The sequence below is a fragment of the Salarias fasciatus genome, chromosome 1 (genome assembly GCF_902148845.1).
Source record: "Salarias fasciatus chromosome 1, fSalaFa1.1, whole genome shotgun sequence".
NCBI lineage: Eukaryota > Metazoa > Chordata > Actinopteri > Blenniiformes > Blenniidae > Salarias > Salarias fasciatus.
This window is the reverse complement of record NC_043745.1, coordinates 33,445,247-33,463,413: the sequence shown is the minus strand read 5'-3', so window position 1 is coordinate 33,463,413 and position 18,167 is coordinate 33,445,247. Positions and strand designations below refer to the sequence as shown.

The window sequence follows — 18,167 nt, the reverse complement described above, 5'->3', positions numbered from 1 at the left end:
CGTGATGTCAGAGAAAACAGGACAGGATTGGCTGTGCTGGGTTTCAAATCGCCATCTTAGATGGGTCAAATCATCCCCATCCCCAACCTAAGCAAGATGGCGGTGATGCTGAATCCTGCCTACAGCACCTTTAAATTTTGTGTGTTTAATGCTACAACAGAGAAGAACTCTAACGTTAAAATTTAAAGGTTATTATGGCACTATTTTATTGTTCCAGCCCACTGAAGAAGAGAAGCTGTATGTGGCTCCTGAACTAAAATGAGTTTGACCCCCGTTTTCTGATGTTTTCTTTCTGCTGTTCCTCCTCAGATGGTGCCGACCGCACATCAACGATATGATCGGAGTACCTGAGTGAGAGCTGCGGGATAACGCAGGTTCACAAGGCTCTCTCACAATAAGTCACCTCGAGGTCACCAGCTCTCCCGTCCCCTCTCCCTGTAGCCAACGGTAGAGCTCAACCAAAGGACCGGGCGGGCGGGATCCAAGAAACACGCCACAGCTGATCACCACGCGGCTAACAACAAGCTATCAAATTGGCACCGTCCATCACGATGGAAAAACACACCTTCTGCTCCGCCAACATGCTCACAGTCACCTGTGTCGGAGGCGAGGAGAGAAAAGGAATACAACGTGGTCTGGACAGTGTGCGAACAGTGCCCCCCCCCCCGCGCCCTGGGCAGGCGAGAAGCTGTACTGCAGTCCAGTCAGCCCCAGCTGAAGGGAGACGCTGGCCGAGGATCGGGGCTCAGTGAGACTGAGGCCCTCTCCCTCTCCCACACCGTCTGGTCCACTCACGTCGACCGCAGCTCGTGGCATCGATCAAATCCATAACCATACCTCAGACCCCAAAACAAGACGGGACAAGCAGTGCCACAATTATTGAGAAGGAAGTTTGGGATTTCCTGAGCTGTTTTCTCTGGGGATTCAGCTGGTAGAGCTAGGGAAGGTCTCCTGCTCACTGTTGGGTGGCAAAAAAAAAGCATTTATTTTTTGTATGTATGTTTTTATTGTTTACATATTGATGCTACTTTCAGAGGGTACAGTAAGAATTTCAGGTATGACTTTTGTGTAATTTTTCTGTAAAGCCTTGGCTATCTACAAGCTTTACGTCCCACAAGTAGCCATCACACTAGTTTACAACTAACGTGCTTATTCTTTATTTTAGCAGCCAGCAAAGAGAAGACATGTAGATCTGTGGAGAGCCAGAGGGAGGACAACGGGAGAAGGCAGAGCAGCTGTGTGAGCAGGGATGAGAGGAAGAAGGTGATGTGGAGAAAGACAAAAGAAAGTAGCAGATGGAAGAAGTGAGCTGGTGTGATGCTGGGAAGGGAAGCGGATGTTTAAAGGAGGAAGACATCAGAGGCAGGACCTTTGATCATGCAGTGATGACGGAGGAAGATGACGTTGTGGTTAATCATGTTGTGAGTCCGTTTTTCATGTGAGTGAGTGTAGGAGGAAGTTAGTTTGGCACCGCTCAGTCACATATTGATCATCCATAGTAAGTACTGTATGAACTCTTTGAATTCAGAATATGTGGCTTTTTATAAACTGGGAGATTGTAAAGTCAGTGGGATCTGTCTGCATGTTCAGATACTGGGTTTAGTGTTTTATTGTTTCTTCTAAAGCAGGGTGATATGCTGAAGCTGCATGTTACAACTGAGTTTCTTTCTTGGAGGAAGATGCTGAAATGTGGAGTGGACAGAGCTGCAGAGGAGACACGAGGTGGATTCCTCTCTGTGGCGCAACATCAGAGAGATCACACACTGTCAATCCATGAAGGGTTGTTTTCCCAGAGATTGTCCCGTTAGTGTGTACCTCCACCTGCTGGCCACATGCAGCAATGGCACAAAAAGTACTGAGGTTCTCGGACAGAGAAAAGCCGAGCAGTTGGTTTAGTCATGGTTGCAGGGTTCCCCTCACGTGTGTCATCGTCCTCTGTCTGCTCTGTCCACACAGGCTGACATGGAAAATATCCTCTTTTGGTTTTTATTCTGAGTCTCATGGTTATTCTGTGTCTTAATATTTATCCTCAGTTTTTTTTTGTGTGTGTGTCTGGAGTACAGTCTTTGTAAGAGTAGGTTTATATTGGAATAAGCTGGTCAGGGGGCTCCTTCCTGTCTGAGTCCTGACCCCGAAAGGTCACCTTTGAGCGATTATTGATCTGTATTGTTTAGTTTCTTTGTTAGTTTTTTTTTCAATTCTCTAGTACTTCGTATGTATCCTGCACTTGATATGATAATGTGATACTCTAAAATCCAAACGTACAAAGGCTCCAGCACCAGCGTCGCGCTTCAGACAGAAAGCAGAATGAAGAGATGAGACTGAGACACGGTTTGAAATCTCAGAGGACAGATGACAGTGGGGCGGGGATGAGGAGCTGCCGAGGCCTCTGAAGATGCACGGAGGACTTTAAAATGCTCTCAGCTCAGTCTGGAGGACCAGGCCAGTGTCTCTGCAATGCATGTTTTAGTTTCCCTACGCTGAGCTACACAATCTGTCCCCTAGATTAGTTCAGATACTTGATCAATCACAGGAAAGCTGCAGTAGATAAAATAATTTCTAGTTGTTCATCAAAATGATTGCAACAATACTGACGGATAACTACACACCCCCATGTTGACATCTGTTGATTTAGTTTCACCTCTACTGCTAGTAAGTAGCTCAGGTTAGCTGTGATTATGGCGAGTTAGATGATTTCCCAGTGTAGATCGATGAGAAGTTTTTTTCTTCAAGTATCTTCAAATGCAGCAAACTGGATTACTCAGATGTTCTCTGCACAGACAACAAACTCGATCTAAAAAACCGACTGAAATAAGTTTCATTTGCAAAAAAACAACCGATGTTTTAAAACATAAAATACCTGAGTGTATCATCCTAACAGGATTTGTTTTGTCTCAAGATCCTGTAACATGTTTTGCTGTCACAGAAAAGACAAAACTGGTTCTTATTAAAATATCTCCTCCTATAAATATCCAATAAGTTACTCAGATACATGTGTGATATTTCCTTCTGTAGCGCAGATATGAGGAGGAATATGTAGGACAGAGCAACGGAGACGCCTATAAAACAGAAGCCTTGAAAAGCAAGACGTGGAATTTTCACGAAAGTGACACAAACATCCAGACACTCTGTTCTGGTCCTTCACCTGAGCTGATCCCTCCAGGTGAACCAGTGCCTTACAACCACACTCTGGATCTGTTCGCTCACACAAACAGGATGAAGTGAGTGTGTGTTGAAACTAGTCGGGCTCTTCTAATTTCCGAGTGTCTCCTTTCTGCTCTTGTCCTCCGGCTGTGCGAGCTGCTCGGGCGTCTCGTGTACGTCTGATTCCACCAAAGCATGAATGATCCCAAGTGAGGGAAAAACTGACGTCACGCCTTTTAATGTGTTTGTTTTTACTTATTTTCTTTTCTGGGTTGCTCCTCGCTGGGAGGCAGCATCAGTATCTCATTATAGTCACTGCCATGTGAATCAGTACTTAAAGTAGAAACTTATTTATTCTTTTTTTCTTTTTATTTTTGCAGAGGTGATACTGATCATTTAGGTGTATTATTATTTAAAGTACCATATGTATTAACATGTTATGGCTGGTGACCATACGTACATCTCAAATATTAACATAGTTGTTGCTGACAGACTTTTTTTTTTGTTTGTTGATGTTTTTTGAACTATAATCCTGTTTGTATCTATCATTGTCATGATGAGTTTTTCACTTGGAGCTTTGCAGCTTCCGTTCAGTTACAAAACTCAAAACAAAGCAGCGGTGTTGTTTGGGAAACCAGGAAGTAGATGGGTCCCTCATGGATTTTCTGGACATTAGATGAGTTGTGGAGTGTGAACTTGGTGCTGTGTGGTCCTGTTTGGGAGAGGCTCAGAGGTTTCTGTTACTCTGTATTTTTCTTGCTCTAAGAAAATCCCATGAAAAGATGCAACAGTGTATTAGTGCCGATCATGCAGTTTTGCAGCGTGGATCTCAACGCTCTTGTCTGAGTGCGATCAGTGTTTCTGTCCTCAGGTTAGTCTCAGTTTAGAAACAGACCTCAGCGAGCTGTGTATTCATGTGTATTAGCTTTGGCTCAAAGACCCCATGAAATGACACAAGACACACTTCCCTACTTTTTATCCAGCTGTTCTGAAACAATTGTTCATTTTACACCATATCTTTCCTTAATAATATATTGTCCCATCAAATTCTCCCTCTTGCCGACAGGCATGGCCTAGTTTTTTCAGTGAACGTTTTCAGAAAATCAAAGCAAAATCCACATAAACCTAAATGTTATTCTATCAAAACAGAATTTAAAAAAATGAAAAGCTGATGAACTGAATTTATCAAACATGTTACAATGCAAAACCAACAGACTCAGGATGAATACTCATATTTTTGACTTAAAGTTCAGGATGTATGTTTGATGTCATGTTTGTCCACTGGGTGGCAGCAGTAGGACACTGACTCACTGCACCATCTGCTGGTACTAAGTGGTATTACAAGACAAGTTTGGCTTGGCTCGGTTGCTAGCTTCTGTATTTTTCACCACTGTTCTGATTAAGTTTAAGTTCCTTTTAAATGTTTCGGAGTAAAAGTTGCACACAATCTTGTCAAGAAACCCTTTTATAGCCTGTGTATCAGGTGTTGACAACAACTTTTTTAGCATAAAAATGCAAGAAGAGCAGTGTCTCATCAAAATCTAAAGATAAAAAGACACATTCAGTAGTCACAAAAACGGAAACTGTCGAAATTGGCTCAATCCCCCCTCCATCCTCTATGAAGCATTTTCACCACAAAAAAAACCTAAAAATACCAAATGAAATCCAGTTTCATGGGGTCTTGTCATGGTGGGTGGCAGCAGCAGAAAGTCCAGTTGAATATCTCAGCTCTGTAGCACAGAATATCTTTTATCAGTGTGGATCTGCTCTTCTTAGGATTTGTTCAGAATAAGAAGAATCTATCAAACCTGCAGCAGTAATGTAATCAAAGGGAATATTCAAACTAGTATATTGCAGTATTTCACCTATCACTGTGCCATATTTGTTCTGTTACAATAGGGTGATTTCTTTGTTTTTGCGTTAAAGAGAAAAAAAAACACAATTTCTCCTTTGTGCCACATTTCCTTTAAAACCTGAGCTTTGAAATAAACCTGAGTTCATGTGATCCGTGTAGGTGAGTGAACAATGAAGCTGCTTGATTTGTATTTTGAGTACAGAAACACAACCAGAGGCCTCTGTTTAGTTTGCTCCGGGGGTCACAGAGGCGTCGCCCATCTCCTCAAACCAAATGTGTTTGTTTCTTTTTTAATTTATTGTATTTTTGTTGTTGTTTTTAAATGCATATCAGCTGTGTGGGTGTCCAGGAGAGCTTCTAACGCCGTGCACACTGCAGTATTAACAGTTAGATAATGCCTTGATATTCCAAAAAAAGAAAAGAAAAACACCATTAATGTACTTCAAGATGAGACATGTATGCGGTTTTGTATCTTTTATTTTTGTCATAGTTTTTGCAGTTTATGTCAATATGGGATGCCAAGACTCTTTTGTTGTTGTTGTTGTTGTTGTTTGTTTTGTAAATTCAGCAGCATCTACTCAGTAACACAGTGTTACCGCTTGACTGTGCTCCTTTTACTTCATTTAGTTTTATTCTATCAAAGAGCCGATGTCCTGTATTGACTGCAGGCTTACGTATATATTTGACAAAAGAATATTGTATGTTTAATAATAAAAAAAACATAAAAAGGAAAAAAAAATGAAAACGCTGGAAAAAAAGAAAGGAGAAAATTGAAAAAAGGTGTAATTTATATTTTAAAAAATCTGCATGCACGAGGCTGGGAAAGTCATATTTAGGATAACAAATGGCTGTGCCTTTTTGTACTCAAGACATTTACCCCAACTGTAGATGGGTTTTATATGGACTTCAAAAGAGGAAGCGGCTGCTTCGGGTCATGTTCACACTGTTCGGATCACAAAACCATTCTGTTCATTTAAAGTACTGAGAGTTTTGATAACTTCTGTTTGTGTTTGTGTTCCTGTTTGTTCACAAACACACAAAAAAAAAGAACAAGTCTGTGTTTTTTTTAAACATGTTGTAATTACAGAGGTCACTCTTCATTGTTCCAGAAACCAGTAAGTCATACAGTTCCCTGATTTTATGTTGTTTCCCAGCTTGAAATTGTTGCATCCTGACTCATCTGATCTCTGAGAAAAAATGATCAGATGGACTTTTCGAAAACCCACAAATTCAGAGGTGCCAACACAGAGTAACCAACAATATTAAACCTGAACAGCGATAAAAGTGGATTTAAACAAAGCAGAAAAGGTGAGTTTCAGCAAGAATGGGAGCGTCTTCTGGTGTTCTGGAGAAAAGAAAAAAAAAAAAACATTGTGAAAACTTGTTTTGTCAATTCAGAAGAACAAGAGTTTTTTACTTTGTGTGTAAATGCAGCGACTGATCTGGTCCTAAAAACTCTCCTGTTGAATGTTTGTGGACTTTTGGAGCTTGTAAAAGGAATAAATAAAGTATCAATGATACCCAGTATGGAGTGAATGAATAATGCAATGTAAAGCGTCTTTGAGTGTTTTGAAAAGCGTTATATAAAACCAATGCATTATTATTATTATTATTATTATTATTATTATTATTATTATTATTATTATTTAATTGTTGTTCAAAAAACCTTCTTGAATGAAATGTTTCTCACCTTCCTCATTCACACTATTTCACAAAGAGGGGAATATTTGATAATTCCATTCCAGAATGATGTTTAAAAATGGTTTAAGGTAATGTAGAAGGGCCACAATGACTCTGACAAGTTCTTCAAGCTCATATTCCGGGAATATGACATATTCTAGAGCTTTGGCACACTTGATTAAACAAACCCTAGAACTTTGGCCCTCTGTGTGTGTGTGTGTGTGTGTGTGTGTGTGTGTGTGTGTGTGTGTGTGTGTGAGAGAGAGAGAGAAATATTCCTCTGACACAATGTCGAACACAATGTTGAACTATGACACATGACAGAACGCTGACACATTAAGACACACTCCAGCGCCATAACAGATTCTGTCACTCACATTAAAGACACACTGACACAGTATGGAGCTCGGACTCGTCCTACTGCAGTTTCACTTTAAGCAACACACTTTACATCTGACACGCTGCACGACTCTCACATTCTGGAACTTTCTGAGTTCTCGAAACCTTCCAGCTCGTTCTGGAGCTCTCGGTGGACTCTAGAACCCTCAATAATTTCTAGAAGTCAGTGTTTTTCTGGAACTCTGGACACACTTGGGGGAATTCGAATGTTTTAGCCTTCGTTTGAAGTTTCGAGGAAGCCGCGACAGCGTTCGAAGTCGCTGTGCGGGTGGTGACGTCACCGTGCGCGCATCTGATTGGAGCACGTATCGCACGTAGAGGAGCGTCGTGGAAACGAGGAAATGTGAGGAAAGCGCCGATGATCGCCGCCTCCTCGGCACGTACACAGGCTCCCTGCTCGGCTCCCGGCTCCCGGCTCCCAGACCTCCGGACGGGTTTGTGCGGACATGAAGCTGCTGGTCCTGCTGGTCCTCCTCCTGCAGGCGTCCCGGTCTGCGGACAGCAGGTGTTTCTGTCAGGTGAGCCCCTCTCGCGCTCAGCATGTGATTGTCTTCTTACTTCCTGCACTCGTCGCTACATCTTGTGTTTCCGTTAGTTTGTCATTTTGAAACCTCTCATCTTGAAGTTATTAGCGTTTACCTGAATATGATTTTTGTGAATGACTTTCGCTTGTTTGATTGTGCAGCGCGTGAGGTCTTGTAGTGGCGAGGAAGCAGCTGGTTTAATCCACGATGCTCTGATCCCTGCATCAATACCCCGATCAGCTCAATCTAGGCTGAATATGTCCAAATAATACAGCTCAGTCAGTGTCAGGGCTGGCTCTGGATTTCTTCAGTTCCTAGACAGAATAAGTCTCAGAAGCCATTCTAGATATTAAACAAGTAAAAACACTCAACCAAATAGTGTTTACAGCTATAAATATAACCCCTGTAAACACAGGGCGCCATAGAGCACTGAAGCAAACTCAATGCAGCACTTCCTACATTCAACTGCCTAAACTGTTGAGTGTTGAAAGGTCTTAACGTTGATTCTTCTTGACCACTGGACAAACGTAGTGTCACGTGAAATATTTAATATCTACTAGAAATCAAATAATTGCAAGAAAATGTTATGGTGGTGTTTTTATTTGTATTTTTAACAAGCCATACAAAGTGAAAAACGACCGAAGCTGTAAAAACAACAATTTTGAACAAACCTTCAAGCTGTTTACTGCTTCAACAAGTGACACATATATAGGATTAATATACATATCCAAACACAGAATAAAGTATAAATTGCACTGAAGATGTTTCTTTAAAAGAAAAAAAAAATGCAAATTCACACACAAAGTGTACCAGAGGAAACCTGCAATAATTATTGAAATGCAAAAGTAGACAGTATTTACAAAGTGTTGAACGTAATAATGAGTTATTAACTTGTAAATGTCACCTTTTCTGCCTGTACTGAGGATGGCAGAGGTGTCTGATGCAAGCACAGACCCACACCTCTCTTTACCTTATCTGGAAGCCTGGTGACAGTGGAGCTGCTGTTTGTTTATGAGGAGGACCGGCGATGCCTAAGGCACTGAAAACTCCACAAATCCTTCTTTTGTGTGATCTATTAGTCCTCTTTGTTTTCTTTTTCTATTTTAGGCTTTCACAACATCAACCCTCACAACAAGAGGAATCTTGAATAGATGTCAATAAATAGCATTTTAAAAAGGCATCCATAAGAACTGATTGTTTGTTGGTGATATAACCGTGTCTATGTGATTGTTCTGTGGTTCACTGAGGCTTTTTTTTGGTCATTGAGAGACAAGATACAAAAGACATTTAGATATCAGTGTCTTCTTCTTTGTAATATTCAAAACATTATTATAGTAAGTAGAGACAGTAATAAGTTGTATTTTGGTTTCAGTATAATTATTCACATATTGACTTTTACACATTTCCCACCAGAAATCAGCCTCTTTTAATTTTTTTTCCTCATATGCAATTGAGCACATTTTGGATGTTTCTTTCTGTTTGAAAATGATTGAAAAGACAACCGCCAGCAAAACGCTGAAAATGTCTTCGGAGAAATGTGTCTGTATTCCGTCTGAGTGATGCCTTCTGTTAAACAGAGAGGTGTGCCTTGTGTTTTCCATCAAAGGTCACAGGTGATCTGGAGGACTGCGCATGTGATGTAGAAACCATCGACGGATTCAACAACGATCAGCTTTTCCCCAAACTCCAGACTCTGCTGGAGTCCGACTATTTCCGCTTCTACAAGGTAAAGCGACTTTTAGTCAATATATGAAAATTGATTTTGATTTTTTTGTCCCAACAATAAAGACGACCTTGTTTCCATTGAGTGTGTAAAAAGCCCGATTGCACATGATGTCTACGCACACAAACACACACACACACACTTCCCACAGAGATTTATGTACATGCCGTTATAAAAGGACAAGAATCAACATTGTACTTTCAAGCCTTCTGAGGACAGGGCAGTGACCTACATACACTTCCTGCTGTTAGTGTTGAATCAATATTGCAAACACACACACACACACACACACACACACACACACACACACAGTTTGTTCTCATTGCTTTGCAGTGACTTATGTTTATCTTCATTAATCAAACCTAAAAAAAAAAGGACAATCCCCACGTCAACATCGACATCAAAGTGATCCTCATATGTACATCAACCAGCTCCTTGCTTTCTGATCATCTGCAGGTGAACCTGAATAAACCGTGTCCCTTCTGGAAGGTCCAGAGTCACTGTGGTCTGAAGCTGTGCGCCGTGCAGCCCTGCTCTCCGGTCAGTTTTTCCCTCAATCCGTCCCCCTTTGTATCGGCTCTGATCTCTATCCCAGCATCCATCTGTTGATGCACTTGTGTTAATGGAATTTCAGTGTCTTAATGTGATCTGAATGAGAAATTAATTTGACATATGTATTTTCCCTGAACTGACTTGTTGAAACACGGTGAAAAACAAAGCGGTATTAAACTCCCTAAAACCCCGTCTGTCCACAGAACGAGGTGCCCGAGGGAATCCGGTCGCCCTCCCACAACAAGGTGAGTCTTTCCAAATCAAAGTCCTGCAAACTTACGCCAGATGTTGGATCATTTACAGTGACATTTATCGTCTAATCTTAATATTTTGAATTTTGGAAGCAACAGCACTGAAAGAAAGAGGATTTCAAGTGAGCTACTGTTCCTCATAGTTTCGAAACAACCACCACTGCAGCAAAGTGCTGTAGATGGACATAAAAACCTAAAAGCATAAGGAGTGAGCAATAATATAATAAAATGGCGACACTAAAAACAGGAGCACAGTTCTCGTTTGACCCTGCTGATGAGGTGTTGTTGCGACTGTGGTCCACACAACACTCGTCCTCCTAGTGGCTGAAAAAAGAAAGGAAATTATTTGTTTGAAAATTCAATTATTTTAATATCTTGTGTTGTAACATAACGTGAAAAGTTTTAACTTTTATGTTAGTTTTAACTACTATATTTTTATGCAAAATTATTAGAAGTGTTTGATCGAATCACAGACGAGCTTGTGGACTTCACTAAACCTCTCCAGTGTATTTACGCTGTCCCTTTTAATGTGCATAATTTGGCACATCAAAGCAGTTTTTCAATGACACACACTTCCTGTGTAATTTTAGTATTCAGCAGAGGCCAACGACAATCAGGACACATGTGAGCAGGAGAAACACCTGGGAGCGGTCGACGTCTCACTGAGGTGAGTTTGATCAGTGAGCACCACTCTGTGGAAACGTTGGAGACATCCTTCATGACGAGTTTGATCCGCTTTCGCTTTCAGTAACGAGACCAGAGAGGCTCTGCTCAGCTGGAGCAAACACGACGACGAGGCGGAGCGCTTCTGCGTGGTCGACGGTACGGTCTGTGGAGCTCCGTAATCAGCTTCACGTTTTCAACACATTTTACTCGATATGAAACTATAAAGTGTGAAAAATGATAAAGTATAAAATAATGCAGGCACAATGGATTGTTCATCCTTTACTCTTACAGTCAGCTGTACCGATAAAATTGATTTATACATTTACAAAAATATCCAAAAGAAACAAACAGAATGCACTTGAAAATAATCAAATATAAAATGAATGTAAAATTCCCGCTGTATTGAGATGCTTCACTGTGTACAGAAATTGTATGTTGCTATTGCAGTCAGTTGGATTAAAACAGGGTTTATAAAGTTTTGCACACATTCCAAAAACTCCAGAAATACCAGAATTACATCAGTATCTAAAATCAACAGTTAATAATATGACAGATTTTCTTCTGGAGCTTTGGTGATATAAATTTACCTCTGTATTAAAAGAGACATGATGCTATCAATTGTTTTAACAGACATGTAGACTTGAAATTGCAAAGTCTTAAGAAAAAAAGATCACATTAAAACTTGTTTCGAAGATATCCGTGGACGTGTGTTTTCAGGAGAAGCTTTAAATCGATCTCGCCGGACCTTGATGATGCTACGCTGACTGTAGATTATTGTGAATGTTATTACTGTACCGTCAACATCAGAGGAAGTCATATAAACTGTTCCCCTTTTAAATGTGACCAAAACGTGATGCTGCAGTAACTCCGAGCTGACTGAAGTGTTGCCGTTTCCCAGACGAGGAGTCGCCGGACTCTCAGTATGTGGACCTGCTCCTGAACCCGGAGCGCTACACGGGCTACAAAGGACCGGAGGCCTGGCAGATCTGGAACAGCATCTATGAGGAGAACTGCTTCAAGTAAACACACCCCGCACGCCCGGATACCAGCTGTTTCCGCTCAGTTTCAGTACCGCATCAGTTTGAGTCCATATCAGTCAGTCAAATCTGAAATGAAAACTTTCACTCGTGATTTCCTCAAGTATACACTGATCAGCCATAACATTATGACCACTGAGTCGGTTGAGTGTGTCTCCATTATACGCACACAACTCTCTCCATTGTGGCATGATTAACCAACGTCAGCTGGAAAAGAGATCAAAGAAAACAAACAAACATGGGCTCCGAGATGAGTGGTTGTTCAGTGGGTGTTCCTTCCAGCGTTTGTTTTCACTGTAAAGTCTTATTGAATCAGAGACTGAGAGGGAGTCCTCAGCAAGAGAGACGTCGATTGCATTAATGAGGAGGCTTTGTTTGGCATGGAGTGAACATTTTGTTCTTCAAGTTGATGAATTGGAAGCAAGAAAAATGGGAATTGCACGTATTTGAGCAAGTTAGACTGATTCATAAGAGCCACCCGAGTCTTCCTGGTCTGCAGGTGTCGGTATTAGTCAGGGAGAAATGTGGTGAACCAGATCCAGAATGAGCATCCAGGCTTGTTGATGCATGTGGAAAGAGATGAGTTACTGTAGAAAGTTGACTGAACTTTATCAGGATGCACAGTGAAACGGTTTGTTACACTTGGGGCACCTACTCATTACACATTTTTTTTAGTGGGTATAAAACTGAATGCATTTGGGAACCCCTGATCTAAAGCTGAAGTGATGCAGAGTTAAAAAAAAAAAAAAAGTGCTTTTGTTTCTCCTCCACAGACCGTCCACCATCCAGCGGCCTCTCATCCCCGGATTGTTTCAGAGCAGCTCAGGAAATGAAGGTTGAAAACCCCTCATCACAATATGATCATTCCAGTTTTTCCACCCTTCTAACTCTGGTTTTCTTGACAGCGAAGAGCTTCTACAACTGGCTGGAAGGTACACAGACGTTTCACCTGAAGAGTATTTGGTGGAGTTTCTCTGTTCTTTTGCGTCATTTCTCTCTGTTTTTACCCCGCTCAGGTCAGTGTGTGGAGAAGAGAGCGTTCTACAGGCTCATCTCCGGCCTTCACGCCAGCATCAACATCCACCTGAGTGCCAGATACCTGCTGGACGGTGAGACACACACAACCCGTGGATTTATCTTCCTCTGCCTGAACCCCAGATGTTAAAACGTGCAGTGATCCGTCTCTCCACTCAGGAACAAAACCACCTCGCTGAGCTCATCCGCAGTGATTAGGTGATAAAAATGCAGACTTTTCTGTGAACGATTCAACCAAACCAAGTCGCATTAACCACTGCCGTGATCGCTGTCCAGATATAAACACGCTCAGTTGAGAAGTGAAATTGATTAAAAAGAAAATCAGCTGCATGTGAACCACCTGCTGCTTTCTTGGCTGCCTTTCATCCTTCATGCCTGTCTGGGTCAGTTTAAATTTTTTTTTAAAGGAATTTAAACCTGTGTTGGCATGAAATGAAATGTTGCACCTTCTGGCAGGTCTTCAGCATTACCACGGTTTCCATCCAGAGCGGTTTTCCTTTCAACACACTTCATATCATGATTTTGTTTGTTTGTCTGAGTGAATTTGATACATGAAACACTCTTGGCTGAATAAAACAGCGACACAAACCCGACCAGCTAATCTGAGTTATTCCGTTCTTATTAAAACGGAGAACATTTGAACTCCTCCCTCCACGACTTCCTGCTAGGATGATGCAACTTTCAGCAGACGTGCATAATGTGCCACGACACTGGCGGTGCAGTGGCTGATCTGTGCTGACACACACCTGTTTGCATGACAAAACACACTGCTGCACGCTCCCTCCCTTTCTCTGTGCTGCTTCCCTCTGCTCAGCTGCTTGTGGGTGTAGCTGTTGAATCGAGGCTTATGGGACGTGGAGCGAGGAGCGTTGTTTGACTCACACTGTTGTTTGGTTATCTCTAAACCTTTCTGGTCATTTATGGTGTAAAAACATGAATAAAAACATTAAACCAGAACGGAAAGTGAAAGGTCAAAAATTGATTTTAACGTTAAAATGCTCTTGATTTAGCTCATTCATTCTTGAAGTGTGATACCTCTGAGCTTCTTTCTCATCAAATACCACTTAAAAGCATAGCTGGTACCACTAATACAGACACAATAGTGATGCTTCGTACAAAAAAAAATCTAACATGAGTGCCACCTTGAACTTATATGGGAAGAAACAGGATACAGTAACAGGCAGGAAATGGCTAGAATCAATCTAAAAACAACAAAATTCAGCAAAAAAAAGGCGCTTGGACGAGGCTGAAAAGTGCAGGAAGTTGGGAAAACTTGCTCTTATGGAGAAACCTGAATTGGAAAAATGTCTGATACAGCAGGATGCTGACTATTGTTCTGCGTGTCTTTCCTGTCAACCCTCGGCCCTCAGACAGCTGGTTCCAGAGGAAGTGGGGACACAACGTGACGGAGTTCAGACAGCGCTTCGACTCCGAGCTGACGGCCGGCGAGGGGCCGAAGAGGCTCCGCAACCTGTACTTCCTGTACCTGATCGAGCTGCGAGCGCTGGCCAAAGTGCTGCCGTTCTTCCAGCAGCCGTCCTTCAGGCTGTACACGGGCAGACCGGCCGAGGACCAGAAGCACAAAGAGCTGCTGCTGGACATCCTGCAGCAGGCCAGGTCCGGCCCACTCCTCCGCTCACACACTTACACACCACTCGTGCTGAAACACACACTCGTACAACTTTTTATTATTGAGGAAGTCGATCACAGGTTGCAACGACACTTAAACTATAAAAAATGTTTGACCGATGCGAGCTTCTAGTTGTAGCACTGATAATCCTAAAAGCTGTCTTCACTATCCTGACTCGCTGGTTTTATAAGAACACTTTTCCCCTCAGAGGCTGCTGCAGACTCTGGGCTTGTGGTGTGACCTGCAGCCCATCGTTATATCTACTTTATATGCTGTAATCTTTCTCTTAATTTCTTGTCTTATATCCAGAAATTTCCCTCTGCATTTTGACGAGACGTCTCTCTTTACCGGGGATGAAATAGAAGGAGCCAAACTGAAGGTGAGCAAACAAAGTGACCAGAAAATTAATAATTGTTTGGTTTCTAATACATTGTGTATGGGGCGGGGTACAGTTTAGTACACTGTATTAGTGGAGTTTTTGTTCATTACATTGAATGAAACTCTACATCTGTTTAGTCTTTTTCAGTTTGACACCCATAGCTGTGTTACTATTGTTTCTGTGACACATCAGTTTAACAAATAATGATTCACTCATTAAGTTCTACTGAAGTTGTACGTGTTTGTGGGAGGAAGATGCTCTAAAATCTGGATGTCAGCGCTTCTTGAAATTAACAGATTGTCGAACTAATGACAACGAGCTGAGATGAACCACCAATAAGAGACTAATGCAAATATTGACTGAAAGGATTGAGAACTGATGCGGTGCTCCTCCTGTAAACAGGAGTTTATGGAAATAATAAGCCTTGTTTATACACTGGCTTAGGATAATGCTAATGCTAACAGAGACAGCAGCTCTACAATTCTTTTCATCTACATCAAGTAAAGAACTCCAATGAAACTTAATTAACTTATTCTTTTTCTGATTTTACAATAGTTATTTACAAATGACCATAAAACTTATGTGATGATGTGGTAACTTTTTTTGTTGTTGTTTTTTTTTTTAATTTCATACCTATTTTTTTGTAAGCAGGGCTGATATCATTATTTTAAATTCCTCACAACAATCCTTTCACCCTGATCGTTTCAGTTTGTCCGGGTGAAGCTTTACATCAGAACAAGGTTTTGTGGCTGAACGCTCTGCAATGTGGAAAATGAAGTTTAAAAAAGTGGCATGACGCCTTTTCCTGATGTGTTTTGAACATAAGGAGGACATCCGGCTGGCTTTCCTCAACATCTCCCGGATCATGGACTGCGTCGGCTGCTTTAAGTGTCGTCTGTGGGGAAAACTGCAGGTAACAGGCGTTTATCTGCCTCCTTCACGATTATCGATACAGTTATCGTTTAAGTAAAACCCTCTTCATTTACCGTAACTCAGTGGTTATCTTAGATTTTTTTATTTTTTTTGTTTTCATGCTTCAGCTCTTCCTTTTTCCACTCTTATGTTGCATGTTGTCATAAATCCAGTTTGAGCTGCGTTTTTCTACTTAAACTTTCATTGTTTGCCTCATTTGTTTTTGTAAAAAAAAAAAGTGTATTTTGAGCTGCAGTTTGCATAAAGTGACTAAAACAACTTATTACAGTGTGACTTATTATACATGCTTAGTTTTTTAAAAGTTCTAAAACCATTTTGGTGTGATATTATTGTGTGTATGGTGTGTGTGTGTGTGTGCGGTTAAAGCTTTTAAAATGAGCTCATTCTGGAGACGAGGAGGACGCGATGCTTGAAGGCAGATGTGTGCCATTAAGAAGAGCCTCATTGTGGTTTGCTCTTTGTTTTGACCTCCATCTCTCCCTCTCTCTTGTCATCAGACTCAGGGATTAGGCACAGCGCTGAAGATTTTATTTTCCGAGCGGCAGATTGAAGCTCTGAAGCCCAAATCCAGCGGCGAGCGACCCAGTTTTCAGCTCAGCCGGCAGGAAATCGTGTCCCTGCTCAACGCCTTTGGAAGGTGAGTCAGTCTTTTTGTCCCTCTTGTGACTGCTGCCTTGTGAAAACATCACGTCTTTGTATTTGTTTCTGAACTTTATGTTTAGACTTTTTTCCTCTCCACGTTCAAATGGTCCCAGATAGTTTTGAATTGAACCAGATGTGCAATTCAAAGATTTTTTTTTTTTTTTTTTAAATGGGATTCTACATTATGAAGTGTTATGAATATTTTGGACACTTGATCGTTATGCATGATTGAGGGAATCGAATAAAAATAACAATAGGCTCATTTTCTTTCATCATAAGTTGGATTTGAGATTAATGAGATTTTCTATTTGTGTGTTCTTTATATGCGATGCTCTCTAAGGAGAATTATTGTTTAATGTTACGGCCTGCAGGATCTCTACAAGCATCAGAGAGCTGAAGAACTTCAGAGCGTTGCTCGCAGAGGAGCGGTGAGTTTCGCCCGGAGGAGTCCGCCTTCATCTTCGACTCCTCTGACGGGGTCAAAGTTCAAATGAGCACAAACTGCTGCCTGTCCGAGTGTGTGAAGTCCTGCTAGAACTTGAAGAAAGATCAGCTTTGATTGGCTGAGAAACTTGTTTGTTTTTCTGTTTAAAAAAAGAAAATCTTTTGTTTTGACCTGAAGTGAAGTTTTAATTTGATGGGAGTCACGCTTAATGATATGAACGGTTGAAGCTGAAGAGACGTTTAATATAAAAACCTGTTTGGAAAGTTTCTTTGACCAATGAAATGACTTTAGATTATGTTCTTATTCAGTTTGATTCACTTATCAGAGATATTTTTTGTGATGACATTTCTGTCCTGAGGATGGCGCTGTTTGTACACTTGTAGTTTTTTTTCATGTCCCTTTTAATAGGAAAAAAAAAGGAAAATGTTTTGTTTCCAAAAAGAAATCACTGATGAGAAATAAAATGTGTTTTAATGGTTTTCTTTAAGTTCTCTACTTTTTCTTAACTCCATGATCTGGCTTAATGGTGCCTTCAGTTGATACAAATTAATAATTGAATGTATTACGATTGTAAATGTATTTTCCTTGTGAGGGAAGTTTTAAAGACCCATTTAGTTCATTTTTAGATTAATTTATACTTCTCAAATTATATTTATGGACCATTACAAGTTTAATCTGGTTCAGCCTTCATGTTATGATGAATTGGTTTACAATATACACAATGTTTGTCTTTTGGAAATACATTTATTTTTATCTGTAATTATAAAATTGTGCATGTGTGTCTGTGTACATATCTGTGCTTCAAGCTGCTCTCATGAAATGTTGATGAATGCACTTAAAAATACTTCATGGTTAGTAATGGTTTCATTTGGTCGACTCATAGTTTGTGGATTCCATACGAATTTTCCTCATAATTGGCAAGTTAATTGATAGTTTCAGCTTGAATTGGTATTATTTCAAATTGATCTGACCTGCTTTAGTGATTTCTGCACAAATGTATTCATTAATGTGCTGGTTGAGTTGATTTATGGTTTCATTCTGCTTATACACAGCAGTGTGTGCATTGCATAACTATTCACAACTGTCAACCCACTTCTAATAAAATTGTAAGATGAGGTGGTCTGGCTCTTAGATACATTTAATAAAGAAATACTTTTTTTTTGTTTGTTTACAATCTGTAAACATTTCAGCTGCAATTTTCTGAACAGTTATCACCTTAATAAAAATTCTTGAGACAAAGCTTGTTTGTGAAATATTTCAATATTTAAAATA

General features: G+C 40.7%; 2 protein-coding genes across 3 annotated transcripts in view; both read left to right on the top strand.

Moving 5' to 3' along the window:
- Positions 1 to 6,432, top strand: part of samd4a (sterile alpha motif domain containing 4A) — a 62,554-nt gene extending 56,122 nt beyond the window's left edge. For both annotated transcript variants that reach the window (XM_030091809.1, XM_030091800.1), the window contains exon 13: positions 310 to 6,432. In XM_030091809.1, coding sequence (XP_029947669.1) covers positions 310 to 338 — 29 coding nt within the window. In that variant the 3' untranslated portion in view covers positions 339 to 6,432. The remainder of the gene's footprint in view (positions 1 to 309) is intronic.
- A 979-nt stretch (positions 6,433 to 7,411) lies between these two features.
- On the top strand, positions 7,412 to 18,125 carry ero1a (endoplasmic reticulum oxidoreductase 1 alpha). The gene is made up of 15 exons (XM_030097762.1): positions 7,412 to 7,596; positions 9,209 to 9,328; positions 9,782 to 9,865; positions 10,081 to 10,122; positions 10,719 to 10,795; positions 10,877 to 10,950; positions 11,693 to 11,813; positions 12,605 to 12,666; positions 12,737 to 12,763; positions 12,848 to 12,940; positions 14,237 to 14,483; positions 14,806 to 14,875; positions 15,702 to 15,788; positions 16,306 to 16,445; positions 16,822 to 18,125. Exons 1-15 carry the CDS (start codon positions 7,525 to 7,527, stop codon positions 16,880 to 16,882), a joined length of 1,377 nt encoding a protein of 458 aa, XP_029953622.1. The 5' UTR covers positions 7,412 to 7,524; the 3' UTR covers positions 16,883 to 18,125.
- The last annotated feature ends 42 nt before the right edge of the window (positions 18,126 to 18,167 follow it).